Below are 22,478 nucleotides of genomic sequence, written 5' to 3' on the forward strand. Positions count from 1 at the left end.
ATTTGATTTTTCACACAAATCAAAAGCAATCTTATAAATTCTGGGAAACGTCAAAAGCTAAAGTCGCAGGATATGTGAAAAATTAATTATATACCCTGGACTTGAGTAGACTAAGTTATTTGAGGAATTTTCCCGTACACTGTGTGCTGATTGTCAACCGAATTTTCAATCAAATTAGCGTGCCAACTTTGGCTAGGAATGCGGTCAAACTCGTGCAGGCGCAATGTTTCGTCAAATGCAAAATGTGACAGAGAAATTCTGTTTAAATCTGATTCCTGATTTTAAAAGCCCCGCTGTGCTCAAATCAATATGAAGGCAAAACCATGGTGGTTCCTGCTGCGGCTGTTCCTGTTCCTGTGACAGGCAACAAATGTGTCTAATGCCTGCCATTAAGCAAAATCTATCAGGCCAAATTACATGCCCATGTCCGGGCTTTGGGTTTCTCGGTTGTAGGCTTTTGGTCGTTGGTCCTTGGTCCTGGGTCCTCTAACAACAGCTTGGCACTGCGGTTGCTTAGGCTACCAGAAATTTGCATAAGCATCGCGCATCAATTTGGACTCAAGCAAGCGTATAAATATTTTTATTTTTATGCCAACGCAGTCTCCCAAATGGCCTTAAAAATCAGCCTCAACTTTAGGCCCATTTTGAGGTCTCATTGCAGGGAGCAAGGACTAGGGGCATTTGGGTAGCTTGCGGTCAAAAGTGCGGTCGCTGCGGCGCAATATTATTATTATTTCGAATTCGGCCAGAGACATGTACATGTGTGGGGATAAGCTGGGATTTTGTGGTGCAATTTTAGAGAATTACAGCTGCATTTCAACATTCCATGCAACGCAACGCATAGCACCCATTGAGTTTTCTAATTAATGAGCTGGGGAATATCTGATGGATGGATATTGGAAATAAAAGCACATTGTGAAAGGCAATTACTTGATTAGGAATAGTAGACAGAAGTAGATGCTATTGAATGGTGTTTTTTTTATTGAAAGAATAAAGTAAAAAGTAAGCTTAAACTCTCTACAATAAAATAGTTAAATACTCACTCGAACAGTCAAACATAATATTCCCCATAAACTCTTTAAAACATCTTATTTTAACCAAAAAAAAGAAGGGAGGAAAAGGGGGAAAACACTCTGCTTCAGTAATTTTTTATATAGACAATATGTGTGTATTTGTCCAAGCGAGTATATTCGTAAGATTTAGAAAATAATGCAGAGCACATAGCTCAGGAAACTTTAAAAATATTTCTCTGTGAGTTTTGTTTGTTGTTGGCCACGTGAAGCCAGCTGAAAGTAATTAGAAGTGGAAGAATGTTCTCCATTATTCTAACACATCAGCAGGACAACAAATGTAAATTGTTTTTGAACAACTCGCATTCGCACGCATACTTACTGTGGATACTGTGGAAAATTCTTACCTCAGCTTGTAAAGGATTTTTCATGCCCCTCCCCATGATTTTCCGCCCCTCTTGACCGGCAGGACAATCTGTTCGTTGTTCGGTGTCCTATGGTCTCTTTCCCTTTTTCTTGTTTTAAGCCTTTTCGATTTATTTGCTGACCCAGTTTTCAACGGCTGCCAAAGGAAAACCTCCAGCTCCAGCTCCTGCCTTGCGAGCTGTCTATAATCCAGCTTATTTTTCATTTCTTCGACGTAGGATCCTGGCAGGCATCTGTTGGGTTCTCTGGTCCCTGGTAGTTTGCATAAATAATTGAGCAACTCCCGGCTATGCCCGGCTTTGTGTCCCATCAGCGGAGCTAAGCCTCCCAAATGAAAACGCCACGGATGGGTTAATTTTTAAATAAAAAATTTTAATCGTATCGCTTTTTGCTCTTCGCCTGTTTGTTATGATTTAGAGTGTTGTTGTCGTCACACAATATTGCGGCAACAATCACTGCACAAAAGACAAACAACAATGCATTTTATTCTCCTGTCCTGTTTCGGCCTTTTGTTATTTTTGCTATTTGTTTATTATTGTAATGCCTCGCTAGTTTGCTTTATGATGTCATATATTTATGTTTCTCTAGTTTACCATTTATCGTTAGTTTAAGTTCAACAGTTAAAAGTAGTTCGTTTTATACAGTTCGATTGCTTTGTTACAACTATTTAACTATAGCAAGAATTCAAGTGTCCATATAGTACATGACTAATGCATACATCTAGAGCTTCACTAATTAACTTTAATATACAGGAATTACTTAGCTCCTACGATTATATATGTATGGGTTTGTGAACTCTTTAAGGGTTTATGGGAAATGCTTGTGGGCTTATGGCATTAGCATTCCATTGAGCTGGAATGCTAAATTAACTGGCATATGTAGGTATTCACACTTCAACCCTGTGGCTGGCTGCATATATTTTGATTAGTTAAATGCATCTCGATTTGGTTTAATCTCGATTTCGCATTAACAAGTGGGAGCTTGGCAGTAATCAGTAATCACAAATTCAAAGAAAATAGATTAGGGATAAGTAAACAATTCATAGCCATTTCGGATGCTTAAAACTTTAATTGCGGAAACCAACTTTTCAACATGGTGGGCATTATCTTTTATGATATAATTTTCGGCTTATGATTAAATTTGCGTTGCAGCTCAACAAAATGATTACAATTAGTTTTTTCCACCAAAGAAAATTAAAATACATAATTCAGAATAATGTTTGTGGCTATAGAACGGATGAAAAACCCTGGGCGCAGTTTTTAATTGGCCAAAACGAAGCCAATAGGTTTTTATGAATTGATTTGACCAACAACTGTTATTTAAGTGCCAGAAAATGTTTTTTTATAATTAGAAATACTGTGAAACGTGAAATTTGCGGTACATCAAGGTTTTTGCTATTTTCATTTAGCCAACGTGGATGAAATCAAATCGATTTCTGAATTGTTCACATTTCATTGCTTAATTAAACCATTTATGCGTTTCTCTGGTTAGCCATTTAATGTAATTAAAATTTAAAATATAGTCACAGTGGGCGGCACACGAATAAAAAAATTACATTTTTAATTATTATGCTATTTCAGTTACTTAATGTTATTGTTGTTCCAAGTGACAAAAACTTTAGACAGACATTTTTGAGGAAAACGTAATGAATTTTCCAATCAATGCTTACATTAAATTATAAAGCGACATCATGAAATGCATACTTATAAAAAATTAAACTAATTGTGTTTTTTCTTGCGGGTAAATAAAATATAAATTTCCAGTGGAAAATGGCGCAGTGCAAATATTTGCATGATATGGCAATCAATTTAAATGTTTTATGACTCACTGCTGTTTTCATTTGGTTGCTATTTGGCTTGTCTACGTTTTTATCTAATTATGGAATATTGAGCTCGACACTAGCACTGTACACGGCATAATATTTGATTATTCATTAATTTATTAAAAGAGTCAGCCCCGCTGGCCACAATGATTACTCCTTCCTACAGTATGGGTGATACATTATTTTTTGTTTCGTTTATTCCGTAATTATGTTTAAACTTATTATTTACACGTAGCCTATAGTAAATTTTGATTTTGTTTAAATATACACATTAAATTGTAATCAATTAGCTTACAAAAGTTATTTTTACGAGTATGTATAAATGCAATGCTTCCACAATGGCTTGGGATGGAAGGAAATAGTTTTGAAAAAGTCACAATGAAATAAATGTATCAATTAACTGAATTAATGAAGATGCAAACACAATTGCATCAGACAGAAAATAAAAATCATACAGAATAAATATAATATTCAAGGAAAGATGATAACGTTTTAATGAATTATAAAACACATAAAGTTAGACGTCTCAATTGAGCCATTGCTTGGCATTGCCTATGTTTTGATTAATAGTTTAGAACTGACACACCACATCCACTCACTCGGTCTGACACACACGCTGGCACACATTTCATGTGGCTGGTTAAATTACTCTACTGACTTGCTGGCTGGACGTCCTTTGTTCGATCATCTGTGACAGGACCTTTTGGCCCGGACATGCACTGTGGCTTGGCGACAAATGGCGACCGCAGGACATCGCTTTCGCGCCGTGACGGCACTTTCATTGGCGGCACTTTCACTCGTCGACGGTGGTCCTGGCGATGGCAGAGTGGCGGCGGCAACAGCGGCCGAGCATTGTTGACTGTAGCACAGGACGAGGCCCAGCAGCAGGACAATTGTCAGCCAATTGTACTGACAACCGGATGAACCAGTTTGCATTGCCTCCGGATGTTCACCTGAAATTATGGCCCGAACTAATTTCAACTTTATTGCATTGTCTTGAGCTTACATGTTACAGAATCAGAGAAGGATATGTGTGGGTAGGGATGTCGAGTGGGATAAAAGCTAGTTCAAGTACAACTAGGATGTGTTTTGAATCTAAATATGTATACATCTCCTTGAGTCAGCGTCCCGGAACAGAATCGACCGTCTTTATTTGATGCGCTCTGTTTGGCCCTAAACAAGTGTTTGTTTATGCAGGCGTTTTCAGTTTCTGTTTGTATTTGTGTTTATGCATAAATATTTAATTAATGCTGCAGTAGCCCAGAAAGAGCCGAGGGAAATCACCGGACGGCTACAGCTAAACATACATATTATGTATTTGTGATTCGGTGTCAGCCGAAGCGTATGAAATATTTAATCATCAAACCAAAAGACCTCCCAATAATTAGCTAATATCTTTCCAACCATTGTGGCCATTAATAAATTGATTGTCGAGAAAGATTTATCTCTCCAGTTTCCACATTTCAAAAGCCTCCCTCTTTCATCCGATCAGGAGGAGTGTTCCGGCCGTTTAATGACCGAACAAAAGTGATGCTTGATGGTCCTCGAGTCTGAAGTGTTTGCACGCGATGCCAACACCACTGACGAGTATCTATAAATAACCCAAAACAATTGCCCATCTGAGCCAACACCTTGAAGGACTTATATTTACCTGACCATGCACATGTATCAATTACGGAGACAATTGGCATGTCCTTGTTCCTGATTGAGTTGAATTTTTCAAGCAATTAACTGTGGCTCTCAGGTCAGTGTATCCCAGTCCAATTTGCAATCAAACTACACCCACTTGAGCATACCATTTCCATGATGTAATACAGGGCGTATGAGTGATAAGCGAAGGGGTTGCTGTGCGGTGTAACACAGGGCGTATGCGTAATATGGGAATTCGCTGGCTATACACAGGAGATGTAAACAGATTGCGTAGGCCGTTCCATGGGGCTTCCATCCATTCAAATTTGGCTATTGCTATTGCACAACAAGACGGCCAATAAATTTAGATGCCGCATCTAGTTTAGGACCAAAACACACACACACATACAGGGAGAAATACAAGCACATCACGCATACGCAATGTGGCCCCTCAAATGCGGCACAAGACAATGTATTTGTTGACAGCACTGGAATTATTAATAACGAACGTGGCGCACATAATTCATCATCAGGACAGAGAGACCGATCCACCCGCCGACCTTTAGCTCCTTCGGATATAACTTGAATAACTTGAATGTCTTACAGGGTTTGTAGGGCTGGGAAAACCCACAAGTCACAAGCTGGCTTAGCCAAACATAACGGCTGTAGGAGGCAGCATGAAGCAGAGACGTAGAGAAATTCACGGGGGGAAAGTAAAGACTCTGGCAAAAAATAATATAAGAACCCGCAAAAAATAGAGAGATAAAACCGAAAAATGGAAACTGAAATATGCAAAATTAGCGCTGATGGATTCTCAGGAAGGAAACCATGCCAAGAGTAGCAGGAAGCTAAGGAAGCAAACCAACTACCAAGTTCTAGACACACACACACACACTCGGCCAGAGAACTCAAGGACGAAGGACTCGCAGCTTCTGAGCTGCATGCACGTAGTTTTGAGTGTTTTTACGAGCGGCTTTGCATACTTTGCCAGTATTTTCACATTTTCTTAAACGCGCTTTGTTTGTGCAGTTTATGCAGGATGTCGGCTGACAGCCACTTGTCCTCTGCTCTCCTTCTATATCCCCTTATTTTTTGTCAGAGTGTATAAGTAAGCAGCCACAAAGCTGCGATTTGGTCGCACTAAGCGTCATTCAATTGCCCGCAAGTTTCATTCAGCTTTCATGTTTTTTTCATCCAGCAACTGGCCTAAATGAATTACACAGTTCATTAGCGCGATTGTTGTGTGCTCAATTGAGCCAGTAAATATTAAATAATTTCCATTATCGAGTGCAAACAAGTGCGAAATACCAGAGCCGTTGATTGCCATTAATTTGTAATTTACAAGCCAACTGGACCAGTCAAGATGCTCATTTACGCCTAATGTTCTAAACTGTTTAGGCATTTCTATATTACTAATTTATAAAGTCTATAATTGCAATAATATTATGGCCAGAGGGATAAAGGCAAAGCTATCAGAACGGCAAAGCTATGAGTCCGCATTACTCCCTGCTTTGTCAACTGAAAAGTATTTGAACCACTTCTTAGTATTTTATGTCGCTCTAGCTTTCGCTCAGAAATACTCCTGGGGCAATAATGTATGTAGGAGTGTATGTGCTCTTATCCGACCCACTGTCGGAAATGGGTTAAATGGCCTTGCTCCTTGCTGGCTTGCTTTTTCTTGGCTTTTGTTTCGCCTTGCGTGCTTTTCAATTATGCATTAAACCATCGCAGTTGGTTATAAAAACGCTTTGCTGCCGTCGCTTGACACTGTGCACATCCGGTTGCAGTGTGATAAGCATTTTACGGGCTTTATCGCCATGCAACGGCAGCGGGAACAGCAACGGCAGCGACCAAAAAGGATTTAAGCAAGTAGAATGTCCTGAGCCCATTACGAGGAGTTGCCCCTGCGGCGAAGCTTTTCCGTTTTAACCCTCACTACTTTTTTGGCTGCAAGTTTATAAATAAAATGTGCATATGCGACACCCGGCACGCAATGTCAAGGCGGTTGCCGGAAATGGGCGCGGCAGCGAAATACCAGAGCGCGAACAAAAACCGGAAGCCATGCATCCCCGACAGCCAGCCCCCCTCTCAGCCTTTTTTCGTCCTTCCTCCGGTTTATTATTGTTTTTGCCACACGTTGCCGCGTTGCCGCTGCTGGCCAAAAGTTGCACCGCGCCTTTCGCGCTTGTTTTTCATCCTGCGTTGACATTTACGTTGTTGTCATTAATTTTAAGCTGCATGCTTTTTGGCCACCAGGCGGCATTCTCCATTCGAATTACGAGTTCCCAGGAAACCGACAAAAAAAAAACGGAGTGCCAACTCCCACCATGTATTTACCTAAGCCGTAAAAAGGGTAAAAGTTTGTGGCAAAATCAGGCGGAAACTTTTCACCGCTTCAGTGGATTTCATAAATTGCACTAGTGTATGATTTATAATATTTGTTTTTAATGAGATTCCCCCAAACAGATTAAAGTAGTTTAAGTCACAACTTATCGGGAGATTGTTATGAATTTCGTTAAATCAGCTTAATGTTTAAATACTTATCCCCAGGTTGTAACTTTTCCTCTGTAGAGTATTATCCAAAGACGAACTATAAGAAAGTCCAGGGCAGGTACAAAATATCTTTCTTCAGCCGAAACTTTCACGAAAACTCAACTCTCAATTCTTCTTTTATTTTAATCAGTTCAAATGCCTGTCTAAGCCGTTTAGAAGAAACGACTGCCTCAGTCTCAGTCTCTGTCTCAGCATCTGCATTTCTCATTCAAAATGTAATTTAAAAGTTTTCATTTTCATTTTATTATATACAAACACAGTCGTGCACACTTATAGGACAGATTACATTCTTTTTCGTTGCTTTTTATATTCTTGTGGATTTTTTTTTGATTTTATTTGGCACAAAACTATTCGAAAAGTTTTGAATTTAATGCGCAAATACGTATTATGTGCCTCGGCATCTTCATTGCCAGATCCAAGTTATATATGTATATATATCTGTCCGGCATTTGTCTGGCTGTAATACATTCTAACAATATTGTCGTTTGTCGCAGCGTCGTGTCTCGTTTCGTTCCGTTTCGTATCGTTTAGTTTGGTTTCATTTGTTGGAAAGTTTCTGCACTGGCTGGCTGAAATAATAATTGAATGTCACTTGAACGACAAGTTGTGCCCGAGCCGAGGAATCCTGCGAGAGAACTACCAAACAATTTTGTCAAAGTGACAAAATGTCGTACGGAGCCTGCCAGCCAGCCAGCCAGCCATCCAGGATCTGGCCAAAAAAACTTGTTTTCACAGGCTTAGGACCAAGCCAGTCTCTTGCCGGCTTTCCCTAGAAAATATATGTATGCATTTTATCAGCGGTTTTTCTGGCTTTGCCGACTTTGTTGAGCCATCTCCCGAGCTGGAAAGGAAATTTCAATTGAATTTTGAGCGGCTCAAGGGGAATTTTTAATTGAGCACAGAGGCAAATCTTTCGCCCAAAGCAGACCGCACACATAGTTTTGTCAGTTGCAGCCCGAAATTCCACCACCAGCACCAGCACCAACGCCAACGTCAAAGCCAAAAATCTAAGCCAAAGCCAAAAGCTGTAACCACATTTTAAGTCGCCCGAAAGCGTCTCATATAAATCACGAATGAATTAAGTGTGTCCTGACCTGTTACCACTGGTTTTCCTTGGATTTTCCCTGCTCTTTGTAGCTTTTTGTGCTTCATTCCCTTTACTTTTTGTTCACTCACTCCCCCACATTTTGGCCTTTTCCCATTCGTTTTTCTTTGATAAACTTGAGACGTGCGTCCTTGAATGTGTGTGGGCTGCCCGGCTGACTTACTGTTTGCGTAAGTCAGGACCCACAACAAGGATATGGGACTGGGAGCATCCTGGCCTTTGCTTTTCGTCATTTGAGTCATTGCGGTCAAGGCGCCTCCTCTTCCAGGCCCTCATCCTCTCAAGCCAGGCCGCTTTTCTTTCTGTCTTTAATATGTGGCTGCCTGGGTGGCTGGATGGCTGCCCGTTTTAATGCTTTATTTGCACGTGTTGACGTTTATCTTGACTCACATTCATACACACTCGAATGGTGCAGAAAGAGATTCATTCCCGTCCAGACCGTTGGATTATCGGAGCGAAAAAGTTAGCAGGCCAAAGGGCGAAATGGAAATGGCAGTTGGTGGCCAGAACTTGGTAGTCCAAAACAGGAGATTACCCAACAAATTGTCCTGCTAATGTGTAGCACTCGAGAGGAAAAAGTCTGCGTAGAAAGTCTATAACAAAATAGGATTTAATTGAAATAAGTTTGAGATATTTCATAGTGTTTTTTATACAATTTCTTTAAGTGTACAACTCCTGCAGCAGGGCTTCCCTTTTAATGAAATTAATTGAATGCTGCAGTCAATGCCACTCGCATTGCCACATCACATGAGCTGCGCCCACGTAATTTAGCAACTGTTTGCTGATTTGTTGAAACGTTGATGCACATTAGGCCACGTATCCTGCGAAATATACCATTATATATATGGGGGATGTGTGTCCTTGACAACGCCTTAGCCTTTGACTTGGTTACGGTTCTGGTTTGGGCCAGGATGGCGCACACATGTGGCCGGCGAGCTAAAGTTTGTCTATGCATTGGCCCAACGCCTTCGAGTCCTGTTTCCCAGCGTTATCCTGCGCGTGTGTGCCTCTGTATGTGTTGACCTATCAGTTTACGTGCCATTTAGCACTCAATTAAATTCGTACAGCGCAAACACACAGGAAACACCCGAACCAGAAGCAGCCACCGAAGCAAGAGCATTTAAGTAAATGTGCGCTCATCAGCAAGGAGCTGGGACCGGGACCGGGCCAGGGCAGGCCAGGGAGGCCATGTCCGGGCCAGGACCAAGGACCTCCAGCAGAAGAATTTGCACTGACAGTCCGGCTATTAATCACGGCAGTGAGCATTTGTAGAAAGCAATTTATTTTGTTATCGAATGGATTTGGCCAACTAGATGCTCCTAAAAATTATGCAAGCCAAGCGAAATAAAGTAGTCTCATATCCTGTCGTCAGATGCATTTCAAGGATATCAACCGCAGAGATTGTTTGCTCTAAAATGTGTGGGTTCTCTGCGGCTCTGGTGCATAATTCACATTTATCGATCTGCCAATGATTTTATTACCTAAATTGTAAGTTGCTGCCAGATTGTTTAGCCACTTTCAATTTCCATTTCAATTGATTTCTGAGTTCTTCTTTCATCTCTTGGTGTTGCTGGCCTAAAAAGAACAACCTGCTAGGAGCAGATATCACTTGGTGCTCTGACTTATCTGACAGACTTTGGCGACCAGCCGACACGTCAGGCATTACGTATGCGCAGTGTTGGCTCAGCGCTAGAGATTGTTGCCACAGTGCCCTATTGATTTTTGATGCTTGACTGAGCTTCTAACAACAACAAGAGTGGGAGGGCCGGCTGAACGCGTTTTGCAATCGAGTTTCCCCATCCGGGCCGATACAACAAGCAGCCGGCAATCCAATTACTGTTCTGTTTTTGGCCACAAACGCAGACTCCTGCTGATTGGTCGTCTGATTGACCGTCCTACTGAGTGACTGACTGACTGAATGTCGGCCTGACTGACTGCCTGATTGGCTGGCTGAGTGCCTAAATGATTGCCAAATTAGCCAAAAGTGCACTTAGCATTAAGTTGCTGCTTCTGGGGGTTGATAATCCATTTCAATTCATTAGCTACAGGTTGGAAAATTTTTTGAAAACAGATGTGCCAAAAAGCAAGTACTTATACACTTGGAGCTTTCGTTTCTTAGGTTGTAGGTTAAATGGAAAACAAATCCCTCAATAAACCTAATGTACAATAAAAGTATTTTCCTAAAACTTTCACGGAATTTTCCAATTTTCGTTAGCAAAAACAATATTTCATCAGACACCGGGTGTAATTGTTGGTGTGCCAAGGGCTGGATTTCTTGAAACCTCAGTTGGCAAAGCAAATTTTAAAAATGTTACCCTCCAGCCTGGGGAAACTTCAAATGCAATTTGAAACCATTATTATTCAAGGCTTTCAGGCGGCTGCTGCTGCTACTGCTCGGCAGGTAACCTAATCCAACCTTCCTTTCATTATCGGACATTTTATAGCAATTTAAAATTCAAGCCCCGGGCCAAGCTCATTCTGGCAGTGGGCTGGTATTTCGGGCGGGTGTGGCCGTGTCCTGCCCACTTAAATTTTAGTTAAAGTTTATGCTGTCAATGTGCGCACCATTGAAACCTGAAACGGTGACAATTTTGGGGCCAAGAACTTTACCGTTTTACAGTTTTGCCGTTTTCCGTAACAATATGTTGTGGGCGAGTCCTGTTTGAGTATTTGTGTGTGTGTGAGTGGCAACTTTGCGAACAAAACTTGCAACTGCAGTTGGATCAGGGAGAGCAGGGCAGGAGAGTTGAGGCATATATCGCCCGAGTGGAACATGCCGCATGCAGCATCCTACCTGTGTGCGTTTTGCCTCAAGAGTTGCAACGTAAGTGGACCCGTTGTATCCTGTATCTATCGCAATCTGCCCCGGCCCCAATCCCGGCGCACCGACCAGCCTCTCGAATCCCATCTCGGCGTTTAGTTACAGAATTTTGTGGTAAGTAAAACATTGCAGCCCCGAGTCACATGACACACGCCACACGCACACCAACGGGAAGACGAGGGAAAACCAGCCAGCTAACCCGCACAAGTTGCATTCTGGGTCATTCTTGGACAGGCCTCCTGGGAGGTGAGGAGTGGCTGGAAGCGGAAACAGGAGCAGGACTATCCAATGCCAACGCCAACGGATGCACGTACCAATATACAGCACTTTATACATATACGAAAAGTGTGTTCTCTGCGGTGCACCTCAAATATTATTACCAGCATTCTTACCGATATTGCCGTGTACAGGACTCTCTCGAGTGATGCGGGGTGGAGCTGCTTCTGCTGCTGCTGCTGCTGCTGCCACTTGCATGCCAACTGGACATGTATTAAGGCCAACTTCAACTCGTTATCCAGCGCCAGGCTACAGGCGACCGCTGTGGGGTATGCCGATTGAACCGTCCAAGAATGGCATCCTAAAACTACCTCGCGGATCGAACTTTTTCAAGGACTCTCGCTTAAACAATTTTCGAAATATACAGATACCCCAAGTGGATTGTTAAACACATATGAGAGCTTTATGTTTTATTTAAAAATATTGATTATTTTTTGGTGCAAGTTCAGAAACTATCTCGAGAAACCTGGCTTCCTTCAAATAAACTTTTAATGCAATTTAAGGTAAACGAGTTGAAACTGATTGCAGAAAGTTGCAGAGGGCTATGACGGAGGAACGATGACATATTTACACACGTTGGGAGCTTAAATAAAAAAGCCAGCCAGAAAGTTCAGGCTACATAATGAAATATTACGAATATATCGCAAATATGCAAGGCAAAATGTTGAAATACAATTACGAAAAATAAGTTTGTGTGCAGTGAATGCTGGGTATGTTATACGCACACAAACGTGAGCATTTTTATTTAATTTTGTTGCAAGTGCATTTGTTGCTGTTGCCGTTGCTGTTGCTGCTGCTGCACTGTTCTGTGAAGCGCTCTTGAAACTTTGTGCAGAACACGCAGCCGAGCGCTTAATTTGCAACATTTCTTTGTCACAGGCATAAGAACAAGAGTAACAGCAACGGCAACGGGAGCGGCAACAATAGCTGCAACAACAATTGCAACTGCAGCTACATGTTGTCGTTGGCACGCCTTAAAGGCGGCAACGGCAACAGCAACAGCAGCGACGACAACAACGGCAACTCGCACATTGTAAATAAGATGTAATAATTTTAAAACGCAAAAAACCTAACAAAACAAAAAAAAATCAAATAAAGCACAAGGATCGGACAGATGCTGTGACAAAGGGGTAATATGGAGAAGGGTGGCTTTGGAGGAGTCCTTTGTTCAAGGCACGAGGGTTGCTCATGTCTGAGTGCAAGGAAGCTGAAAACAAGTGGCCGGGATTAGCTGCTATCCGACGTGGTGCGTACTCTGGCAGATTTGTTGACGGCTCTAAGCCATATTTGTTGCAGTCTTCTTAAATATTCAGGTTTTTAGTTGCTCTCTTGAGTCTTCTAAGTCTTTTAAACCAATTTCAGAGCCTGCAATTGCTGTCTACAAATGTGTTTAATCAATTACCAGATATTTCTTCAGTTCAGATTTTTAGATGAATTTCTTGGAATTTAATCATTTAAGCCAATCTCAGAGCCAATTGTTTAATACAAAAGTGCTGAATCAATTACCAATTATTGGTCTCAGATAAAATGCTTCCAAAGTGCATCTTCCGGAGATGCCAAGCTCGTGGTTAAAGCCAATAATGCATGCTAGCCTTAAATTATGATAGCCACTAAATCCTGCTTAAACTCTGCTTTAGAGTATGCTGCATAAAACCGCTTTAAGCCACGAATGGGGGGGATTACCGTACCGTCATCATTGGCGCACACGCACACAACGGCACAATGCATGTTGCAATTGACAGCGGAATGGCAGGCAAAAGGCGCAGCTGCACAAACACACACTAGCACACTTGCACACGAGCGCAAGAAAAGTGAGGCAACTGGGAAATGGCAAGGCGTCCTTTAGAAGCCCACTCCTTGGCCCACCCCCCGCCTAAAGCCCCCCTCGTTTCCTAAAAGAGCGGTAGCAGCTGCTGCTCGTGGCCAAAAAACCGTTTCGTAATTAAGTGCTGCCGGCAAAGTGCGGCTCGTATGTGTACAAGCCAGTGGCGTAAGCGAGTGGGGGCTGCCAAGCCCCACCAAGCCCCCAGCAACCCAGCAACTCAGCACCCTGGCAGCCTCTTCCCGTATCCCCTCAAGAATGTTGCACAACATAATTTCGTTAGAGTTTAAAGGTATGAAAAAAGGCTTCTTTGTAGCCATAAATTTTATGCATAGAATTTCATATAAATATGTTTGTTCAAACTCCTGTTAGCCCCTTTCCAAAAAACTGAGCTTACGCCACTGCTAGTATAGAGTTGGCTATCGGTTGTGGGTAATGAGAGGCTCTTGGCTGGGGGCGTGGTCATGGGCAGAGATCCCTGCTTAGCCATTTGTTTGGTTATTTAAGTTTCAGTTTTTCTTTCGCTTTTTTCTCACACGTTTTTCCCTCCCCACACTGAATGCAATACTTTCTAATATTTTTTGGGGGAACTTTAAATTGGAAATTCCTGGCAACAAATGCTAGTATCCTTTGGGTTCATTATCAACCTATGGTTGACCAACCGGGCGCTTAATCATAGAACTTTGGCACTGCCGGATTCCCAAACTTGAAACTCGGCACTTGGCTGGAATTGAAAGCCCGAACAAATTGGAAATGCAACTTTCAATGGGTTAACTCGGTGACACTTTGCTATCAAGTGACATGGAAGAATAAGAGTGGGATAGTGGGCATCTCCAATCCAAGCTGCTTTCAACTCTAAAAACAATTTCTGAATTCAGAGGAGCCTGTGCTAAATTTTATTCAATATACATCAGGGTAGGCAGTGAGTTCTTTCACATTTTCATTGGCTTTATTATTCAGGCATTTTATTCAGGAGACTTTGTCAGTTTCCTAAAACATAAGAGGTCTGTCTGTTGAAATATCAAAATGTCGGAAAACACACTCAATAATAAGGATCTTGGAAAGGATATCCTAGCTTCAGATGATGTTTCGTTGAATGTGCTGATGTTCAATGTAAGATATATGGACTTAAAGGAAAAATTTTGCCTCCCTCGAGCAGGAACTGTGGCCACCTTGCAGAAAGCCATTCACCAGGAGTTTTGTGTGTCGCCGGACTACCAGATCCTTCGAGGATGCGGCCTCAATGACGCAGACTCTGATGAGGCTGCCAAAATACCTCTCACTAGCCTCAGCCTCTCGTCCGATAACTGTGTATATGTGTCGGAAGTCAAGTTTCGCAACATCTCCTTCGAGATCCTGGATGAGACCAATGAAAAGACCATCAACTTGAACTTGCCTAATACTACAACCATACAGGAAATGAAGCAGAACATATATTGCATTACCAATATTCCTGTCCGATTCCAGCAGTGGTCGGGCTTCCCCAAAATCGTCCAGGCAGATGCCCCGCTTTGGAAAGCAGGATTTGGATTGGTTAGTAACGTCCTCCTAAAGGTAAGCAGCTCTGAGGAGCAGTCTCTCCTCAATATAACCAGCTCGGCCTCTGAGCTTGCTACCGATTCGGAGACTGAATCGGACGATGCTGGGTCGGAATCGGATCCAAGCCTACTCGACTGGGAAATCACGGATGCGGTCAATACTACTCAACCTTTGGAGAATGCATTGATTGGAAGTAACACTAACAATCTCGTTGACGGCACCACACTGTTTGTCCAGAACTACAAGTTGCGTTTCGGAGAGCCTATGATTGATTTCTATGTCGGCGAGTTGAGGAGCGCCTTCCAGGAGGCTAGTCTTATTAATGAAAATGTCGGTGCCCTTCCACAAATACTCCCATTCTATTTTTTAATAATTTATTGTACTTTTCAGAGAAAACTTTTTGCTATTTATTTGCATCATTGTGACAGCATTTTGACCAACATTTTTTGCCATCATGTTTTGAAGAACGATGCGATTCAGAAGACTTTCAAGAACCTGTTCATTGTTTACGGCTGGGACTTGACCAAGGAATCGAAAGGCAGCTACTTTTTCAGGCAATTGGAGAGCGTCATTAGCCCAAAGGCAGCGCAAGCTGCCGAAGACATGTGCCTGGACAAGCTTCCGGCTTTTATGTTTGTCAGCAAGGAAGCTGAGGGAAATCGCGCAAACCTCTCCGTGCTCCATGGCGATGTCGGTGTCGATGAATTGCGGACGCGTTTGCAGGAGCAATACGATCTAATGATCGGCCTGGTCTAGGATTCAGCAAATTAATATTTCCATTTCCAGAGAGAGTTTAAAATACGCAACGCTTTTGAATTTCTACCAGTTTCAACCATAATAAAACGAATTTACCCCCCACCATAATACATTCGGTTTTATATGAATGGGTGAGCCATTTGGTTGAAAAGTAAGCACCGCCCAACCAAGCTAATACAAAAACATTTTCAACAAACGAGGAAAAAGTGTTCAGAGCTTTTTTAGTTAGCACCGAGCGTTTATTTTCAATTTGCTAGCGAATTATTCTCACACCCTTGCTGGCATGCAAGCCACGTTCTTTCCCCTCTTAGCCATATAGCCATTGTTTAAGCCGGCTGCTATATTTTAAGGTTATTTGCAGACCCTAGTCCGCGGCCTTTTTTGCTGTTCGGGGTAGAAAGCATTTCTTGCTGCTTTCTAGTTTTTTGCTTCTACAACTGCTTTTGCCTTGCTCGTGGGCTTGTGCTTTCTGCTTTCCTGTTCCTATTCCACTGGCGGCGTTAAGCAGCTTAGCAAAGCGCTGCCAACCGACATAAATTAAAATGGCCAACGCTGCATCCGCTTACCCACACACATGGACACATGGACACACGGACACCCACACACGGGATACACGGGGCCACACCTTTGGCTTTGCTTGCCACTCGTTTTGTTCATTTGCGTGGCAAACAAATCGCTCGAGCGGCAACAAATTGAGTTTCTTTATGATGTCCCATTTGGCGTGTGCAGGTGTGCGGATCACTTTTCGTATGTGTAATATACACTGAGAGAAACCCAAGTATGATTAGATGGAGCTTATATGTTTTTATCGTTTATAAAACAAGACATTTCTTCCTCTGCACTGTGCGGGTGTATTCTTATTTGTACAAATGTCTTGCAGCTTGGGTGTTGGTTTTCGGGACAGTTTACCAAATGATTTTTCATTGCGCGCCCTTTTTGGCTTTTCTGGGACCGACTTTGCCGAGCCATCTGTTTGGCCGCCGGCGGAATAATTTCTTATATCAATCACAATTAATTATGCCACCCATCCGAGCATGTTGGGTTGTCTGGATGTGCCTGGGATACCTTTAGGTGATATAAGTCCCATCATTTTTCCTCATTAGTTTATTTATGCAAAGGTTGGCGAAACGTAGAGTTCTACAAAATGACATTATTTTGGGGGGGAGGGCATCTTAATACAACACTGCAACACTAACAACCCTTCGGAAATGTTTTAAATTTTACGGTTACACTATTGTGAGATTTTACATAATTAAGAAAAGGGTCAAACTTCAAGAAGTTTCCTGACAAATAGTGGCATTGTATAGTTCCATTAGTCCGCCAGACCTCAAGGCGTTCACATCTTCAATTATTAAGTTTCTATTTTACCTTTAATATTTTTATTTTTGCTTTTTTTTTTTATTCCAAAGCGGTGGAATAATGCGCTTTTTACTGTCTTGATATTTTTTATTTATTATATTATTTTAAGGATTGGCCTCTTAAGACCCTTCTTCTACGATCCTCCGTTGGAACTTGCTCTTATTTTCTAATTTAATTTGCTTCAAATTTTATTTTCTTTTATATGCCAGTCTTAAAAGATGGAACTCTCGGTTGGAAACTTTGTTGGATTTTGAAAGAAAGGCATCCAGTAAATTATTTTTCTTTTAATTTAAATATGGTCTTCTTTTATTTTTTTGGTTGGCTTTTTTTATAATTATTATTTTACAGTAATATTTGGACTCTAAAGACCCTTCTTCTACGGTCCCCCGAAGGCCAGTTACTTCTTTTATTTTTTTAATTTTCGTTGTCGTCCTCTCCCAGTGGAATTCGATCTCTTTTTCTACTTTATTTTGCTTCAATTTTTTGGTATATAATTTTAATGCCACTTTTGATAGGTGGAAACCTTGTTTGGAAACTTTGTTGGATTTTGATACAAAAAAAAAAACATTTACCTGCTATCTGATTTTAAAGGATTTTTTTGAAATCTACCTTTTATGGCTACGGGGTACATATTTCCATTCTATTCTATTTTTTTTTCAATTTCTGTATTTGAAAATTTTCATTTACCTATTTGTTTTTTTTTTTTTTATCTATGATCCAAACCCTTTTTTTTTTTATTTCAATATTCCCTTTGGCTTCTCCTGCTTCAGCATCCTTCACAACACCGCCTACAGCTTCAGCTATATTATGTAAATTTTTTTGGTTTTTCTTTATTTTTTTTTTTTTACAAACCGATCGGTGAGTACTCCCATGGTGCGACATCCTGAGCTTTTTATTCCCTTTAATTTTATTCTCCAGCGTTGGAGTCTCCTGCTTCAGCCTCCTTCCCAACACCGCCTTCAGCTTCAGCTATATTATTTAAATATATATATTTTTTAATTTTATTTATGAATCGAAGATCTATTTACTCTTTTAATCTTTATTTTGTATTTCTTAACGTTGGCGTCTCCTGCTTCAGCATCCTTCTCAACACCTTCATCGTTAGCTATATTATTTTAATTTTTTTTCTTTTTGTTTATTTTTATTCCTTAACTTCATATTTCCCAGTGTTGGCGTCTCCTGCTTCAGCATCCTTAACAACACCGCCTACAGCTTCAGCTATATTATGTTAATTTTTTTGGTTTTTCTTTATTTTTTTTTTTGACAATCCGATCGGTGAGTATCCCCATCGTGCGATCTCCTGAGCTTGGAGTCCAGCGTTGGAGTCTCTTGCTTCAGCATCCTTCTCAACACCTTCATCGTTAGCTATATTATTTTAATTTTTTTTCTTTTTGTTTATTTTTATTCCTTAACTTCATATTTCCCAGTGTTGGCGTCTCCTGCTTTAGCATCCTTTCCAACACCGCCTTCAGCTTAAGCAATATTATTTAAATATATATGTATTTTTTAATTTTATTTATGAATCGAAGATCCATTGACTCTTTTTTATATTTATTTTGTATTTCTTAACTGTGGCGTCTCCTGCCGTCCCTCTGCTTCATCTAAATTATATTTATTTGTTTGTTATTTACTTTATTTGTGCATTTATGATCCATTCATTGTCATCCTGCGATCTCCTTAGCCTCATATTCTTTAATTACAGTGGATCGCAATATATTCTTTACAGAATCTGATATATGGCTCCGAATATACATATATCGCCGAATGCCTTCCTTCGGCTTCATAGTGTCGTTTTTAAGCTTTTACCTGGAGCCTTGCTACCCATTAGGTATGCATTGCAAAAAGGAAAAAAACGGAGGTAGCTGTAATGGCGCGTAATGAAGTGAAAATTGTCCTTAAGCGTCAATTTGTGGAAGACGAGGTTGTCGATGAGACACCGAAAGATCCTTTCCCGTTTGCTGCGGTTGGCGGTGTAGCCCGATAATTTGATGCTTGCCGATGCGCGATAAATATAATTTGTTGCACGTCATGTGTATTAACTTTTTGCAGACACTGTCTGACACTTGCCCCGAAGGACATCGATGCAGTGGCGCACGGCATATCGCAAAGGAGCGGCTCCTTCTCGGAATTTTCCGAGCTACCAAGCTATTTGCCGACTATACGCCGACCCCCCCTGTGGGCGTGTCATGTGTGCTGACCCCGCCCAGAAATTGTAATTAAAATTGCATAGCTAAATTGATTATGTACATAATACAGCAATTTATATTTTTTGCTTTTGTTATGACGGTGGCGAGGGGGCCAAGTATCTGTAGTTGGCAGTAAGTAATTTCCAGCGGGTCTCCAAAAGTTTGCCAAGTGGAAATTTTTAATTAAAAGCAAATGCTTTTCAGTTTTTTGGTGAAATTTTCTGTATCAGCTGGCTGCAAGACTGCGCCAGAGATGCCTCGCCTTTGACACTGCTTCTGGGCTGTGGTTTCGGGTTCTTTGTAAATCCGCGGCGGATATCCAGCCTTCAATTGAGCAACTGACCGCCAAAAGTTCGCTTTCACCTTTGGTGGAAAATTTGTGAAAAAACCCCCGCCAGAAACAGAGCCAGAACAGCCGGATTATGGCTTTCAATCTGGGCAAGATTGCAGTTGCCGGCGGCGTCGGCGGTGTGATAAGCAAAAACATAAGCATTTGTTTGTGCAGCACAATGACTCTACATCCTGGGTCCTGCTTCCTGCCCCACGTCGTGCTCGTTTTCACCTGGGACTCGCATATTCGCAAACTGGCAAAATAAAAAACAAGAGAAGTCGAGAAACTCTGCATGTTTCAATTTTGAATATGTTGGACGCTTTTTCCCTGCCTCTACCTCGCGGAAAAATGGAAATGCAGTCGTGAAAAAAATAGAAATAAAATGCTGTGCATGCATCACTGATTCGCGAAGGGAGTAGCTGTGTCAGTTCTGAAAATAGACCTGAGAGTGAAAACTGCGTCCCGCCAGCGTATTGGTATCAATCTGTGAAACAACTGACTGAGTTCATATTTCATTTTAGGCATTTTTTGCGGACGATTCAAAGAGCAAATAGACCGTTGCCGTTCCGTAAAAGGGGAAAAACTCGAAGGGTTATTTTGCTGGAAACACGTATTGTTCCTGGAGCTAGGTAACTTTCTAAGTGAGATGCCCAAGGGTTGTAAGATCAATTCAAAAAGAACAATGTCAGAACAAGTTATAACAAGGATTGAAGGTTACAAAAGCCATCACAACTCCTCTCTACTACTCTCTATCAAGTGCATCTATGCATATATTTACTGACACACGCATTCAAAGAAATTCCATTGCGAATGCTGAATTTCAATTAGAATTGAGTTTTATTTTCTTTTCTGACATTTCACTGGCTGGAATGCTTTTCTCCATTCAATTTTGCGTCCGGTATGTGCCCCTAGACTGAATATTAAATGAATATGTGCGTCCGTTTGTTTGTGTTTTCAATAACTAGTGAATTTCTGTGCATTTCATAATTAAATTGCGAGCATAAATTGGCAATTAATAAAGCAAATGCAATTTTTGGCACTGCCTGCCAGCAACAGCAGTGGCCGCATCCCAAAACGAAATAGCTCCAATAAACACCAACGAGTCCTGTCTGGCAGACAAATTACCATTTAGCCAGTACGACACCTGGACAGATCCTGACAGGACATAATCTGAGGGGCAGCCGACGTAACTAACGGTTTTCGGTTCGTTTGAAATAATCAAAGCGCCCAACAAATGAATGTGTCACCTGTATACAAAAAGCCAAAGCCGCCCAGCAGGTCCTGTCGTCTCCTCCTGCCAGGCCATAAGAGTGGTCATAAGAGCCGCCGGGGCAATAAAGCCAAAACCAAAGGTGAAAGCTAAAGGACGAAAGGAGAGCCAATACCAGGACACCAGCACCAGGACACCAGCACCAGGACCCGGACCAGCTCTAATACGAACGGCAAAAACATCATCATCCCCAAACAAAGCTGCCAGCAAATTGAGGCATACTGGCAATAGAAATAAACAAACATATATGTATACGGAGGAGTAGGTTTGGAAATTAAAGTTTATGCCTAGGGTATTCATGAATTTGGTGTTTATGAACTACGGAAGGTGCACTGAGAAAATAATCATTATGAATTTTAGGGATTCTTAACCTTGTCTCACTTGTAAAGCTGAAAATCCAAAAACAATTTTTTTCATACTCCAAGCTAAGTTGATTAACGATCTTTAATTTCTCCCCGTGAACCTTCGTTTCTAGTCCCTGGAAATTTCATTAGACGCGGAATGAACATACCTTCGGCCCTGATGTGCTGGCTTAACTTGGTTAATATTGCGCTGAAATAGAATTCGCAAAAGGAGTCCACGTATAAATACACACATTCACATGCCACCCTAACGAAGGACCAAGGATCAACATATTGGGGCAGGGTGCTTAGTGGCCAGCGGAAATGCCCCGGCAAGCGGAAGTGAAAGTCTACTGGCCAGGAGTCCAGGATAGCAGGAATTCAAGACTCTAGGACTAGGACTAGGAGTGTAAGAGTCCAGGAGTCCACAAGGCCCTGGCAGTGACATTTACTATACACTTCAGCTCACTCGATGCTCGACTGAATGATTGATGCCCTTTATTCGTTTTCACAATTTGCGCAAAAACTTGATTTTCAAATCACATTCGTTAAAAATCCCCAGAGCGACCCGGGGCGATTCAACAGCAAAGGGAATTAGAATGGGACTGGGAATGGGAATTCCAAATGGCAGAATGGCTGAACGGGGATTCGGAATCGGAATGGAAATGTGTCGGGGATATGACATTAAAGCCAAAACCAACATTATGCTACCGCTGTTGCTGCTCCTGCTCCGCTACTCCTGCCGCCTGTCATGTGACAAATTTGGAAATGACAAAATACACGATGAAAAATGCTCACCCAAAGCAGGATAATCGACATTTTTTTGTCACCGACATCCTTCCCAATTGTTTTTTGCCCAAGTTTTTTGTATTTGTAGTCTGCCTGGCTGCCTGGCTGGCGTTCTCGATTGTCATAATTGAGTTTGCGATGCCCTCAATTGAAATTGTAGTGCTCGGTATGGGGTGAACAAAAAATTGAGTTCAGTCTAGCTACTTAAACCCACTGCACACTGCACACTGCCACTACGCCCCCAAAAATCACACACATGCCAGGACAGAAATTGAAAATGAAAATTTAATTAAATTTTGATATCCGTTTTGGCCATAAATGAGTTCAGCTCTAATTTTTAGCCAGCCCCCCGTCCAAGTCTTCGTTCTACAGCTATCCTGTCCAGTTGGGGTCACATTAAAACTTGATTTCAATTGAAAATTCAAATGGGATCAGGGATTTCA

At 41.5% G+C, this 22,478-nt stretch overlaps 2 protein-coding genes across 3 annotated transcripts in view; one reads left to right on the forward strand and one right to left on the reverse strand.

Moving 5' to 3' along the window:
• Positions 1-1,787: 1,787 nt before the first annotated feature.
• LOC6493456 (junctional adhesion molecule A) overlaps positions 1,788-22,478 on the reverse strand; it is a 93,488-nt gene continuing 72,797 nt past the window's right edge. The window contains exon 7 of one of the 2 annotated variants that reach the window (XM_001957750.3): positions 1,788-4,211. In XM_001957750.3, coding sequence (XP_001957786.2) covers positions 3,943-4,211 — 269 coding nt within the window. In that variant the 3' untranslated portion in view covers positions 1,788-3,942. Of the gene's footprint in view, positions 4,230-22,478 lie in introns of both variants that reach the window. The other variant, XM_014908898.2, reaches the window with a different exon arrangement.
• LOC6506486 (FAS-associated factor 1) lies at positions 14,353-15,867 on the forward strand. Its single transcript, XM_001957751.4, has 2 exons — positions 14,353-15,333; positions 15,394-15,867. The coding sequence occupies exons 1-2, from the start codon at positions 14,491-14,493 to the stop codon at positions 15,757-15,759; spliced, it is 1,209 nt and encodes a 402-aa protein (XP_001957787.1). The 5' UTR covers positions 14,353-14,490; the 3' UTR covers positions 15,760-15,867.

The sequence above is a fragment of the Drosophila ananassae genome, chromosome 2R (assembly GCF_017639315.1).
Source record: "Drosophila ananassae strain 14024-0371.13 chromosome 2R, ASM1763931v2, whole genome shotgun sequence".
Taxonomy (NCBI): domain Eukaryota; kingdom Metazoa; phylum Arthropoda; class Insecta; order Diptera; family Drosophilidae; genus Drosophila; species Drosophila ananassae.

Coding starts and splice junctions, on each gene's coding strand:
- LOC6506486 (XM_001957751.4), top strand. CDS start 14,491: ATGTCGGAAAACACACTCAATAATAAGGATCTTGGAAAGGATATCCTA. Junction 15,334..15,393: donor CTAGTCTTATTAATGAAAAT/GTCGGTGCCCTT, acceptor TGTACTTTTCAG/AGAAAACTTTTTGCTATTTA.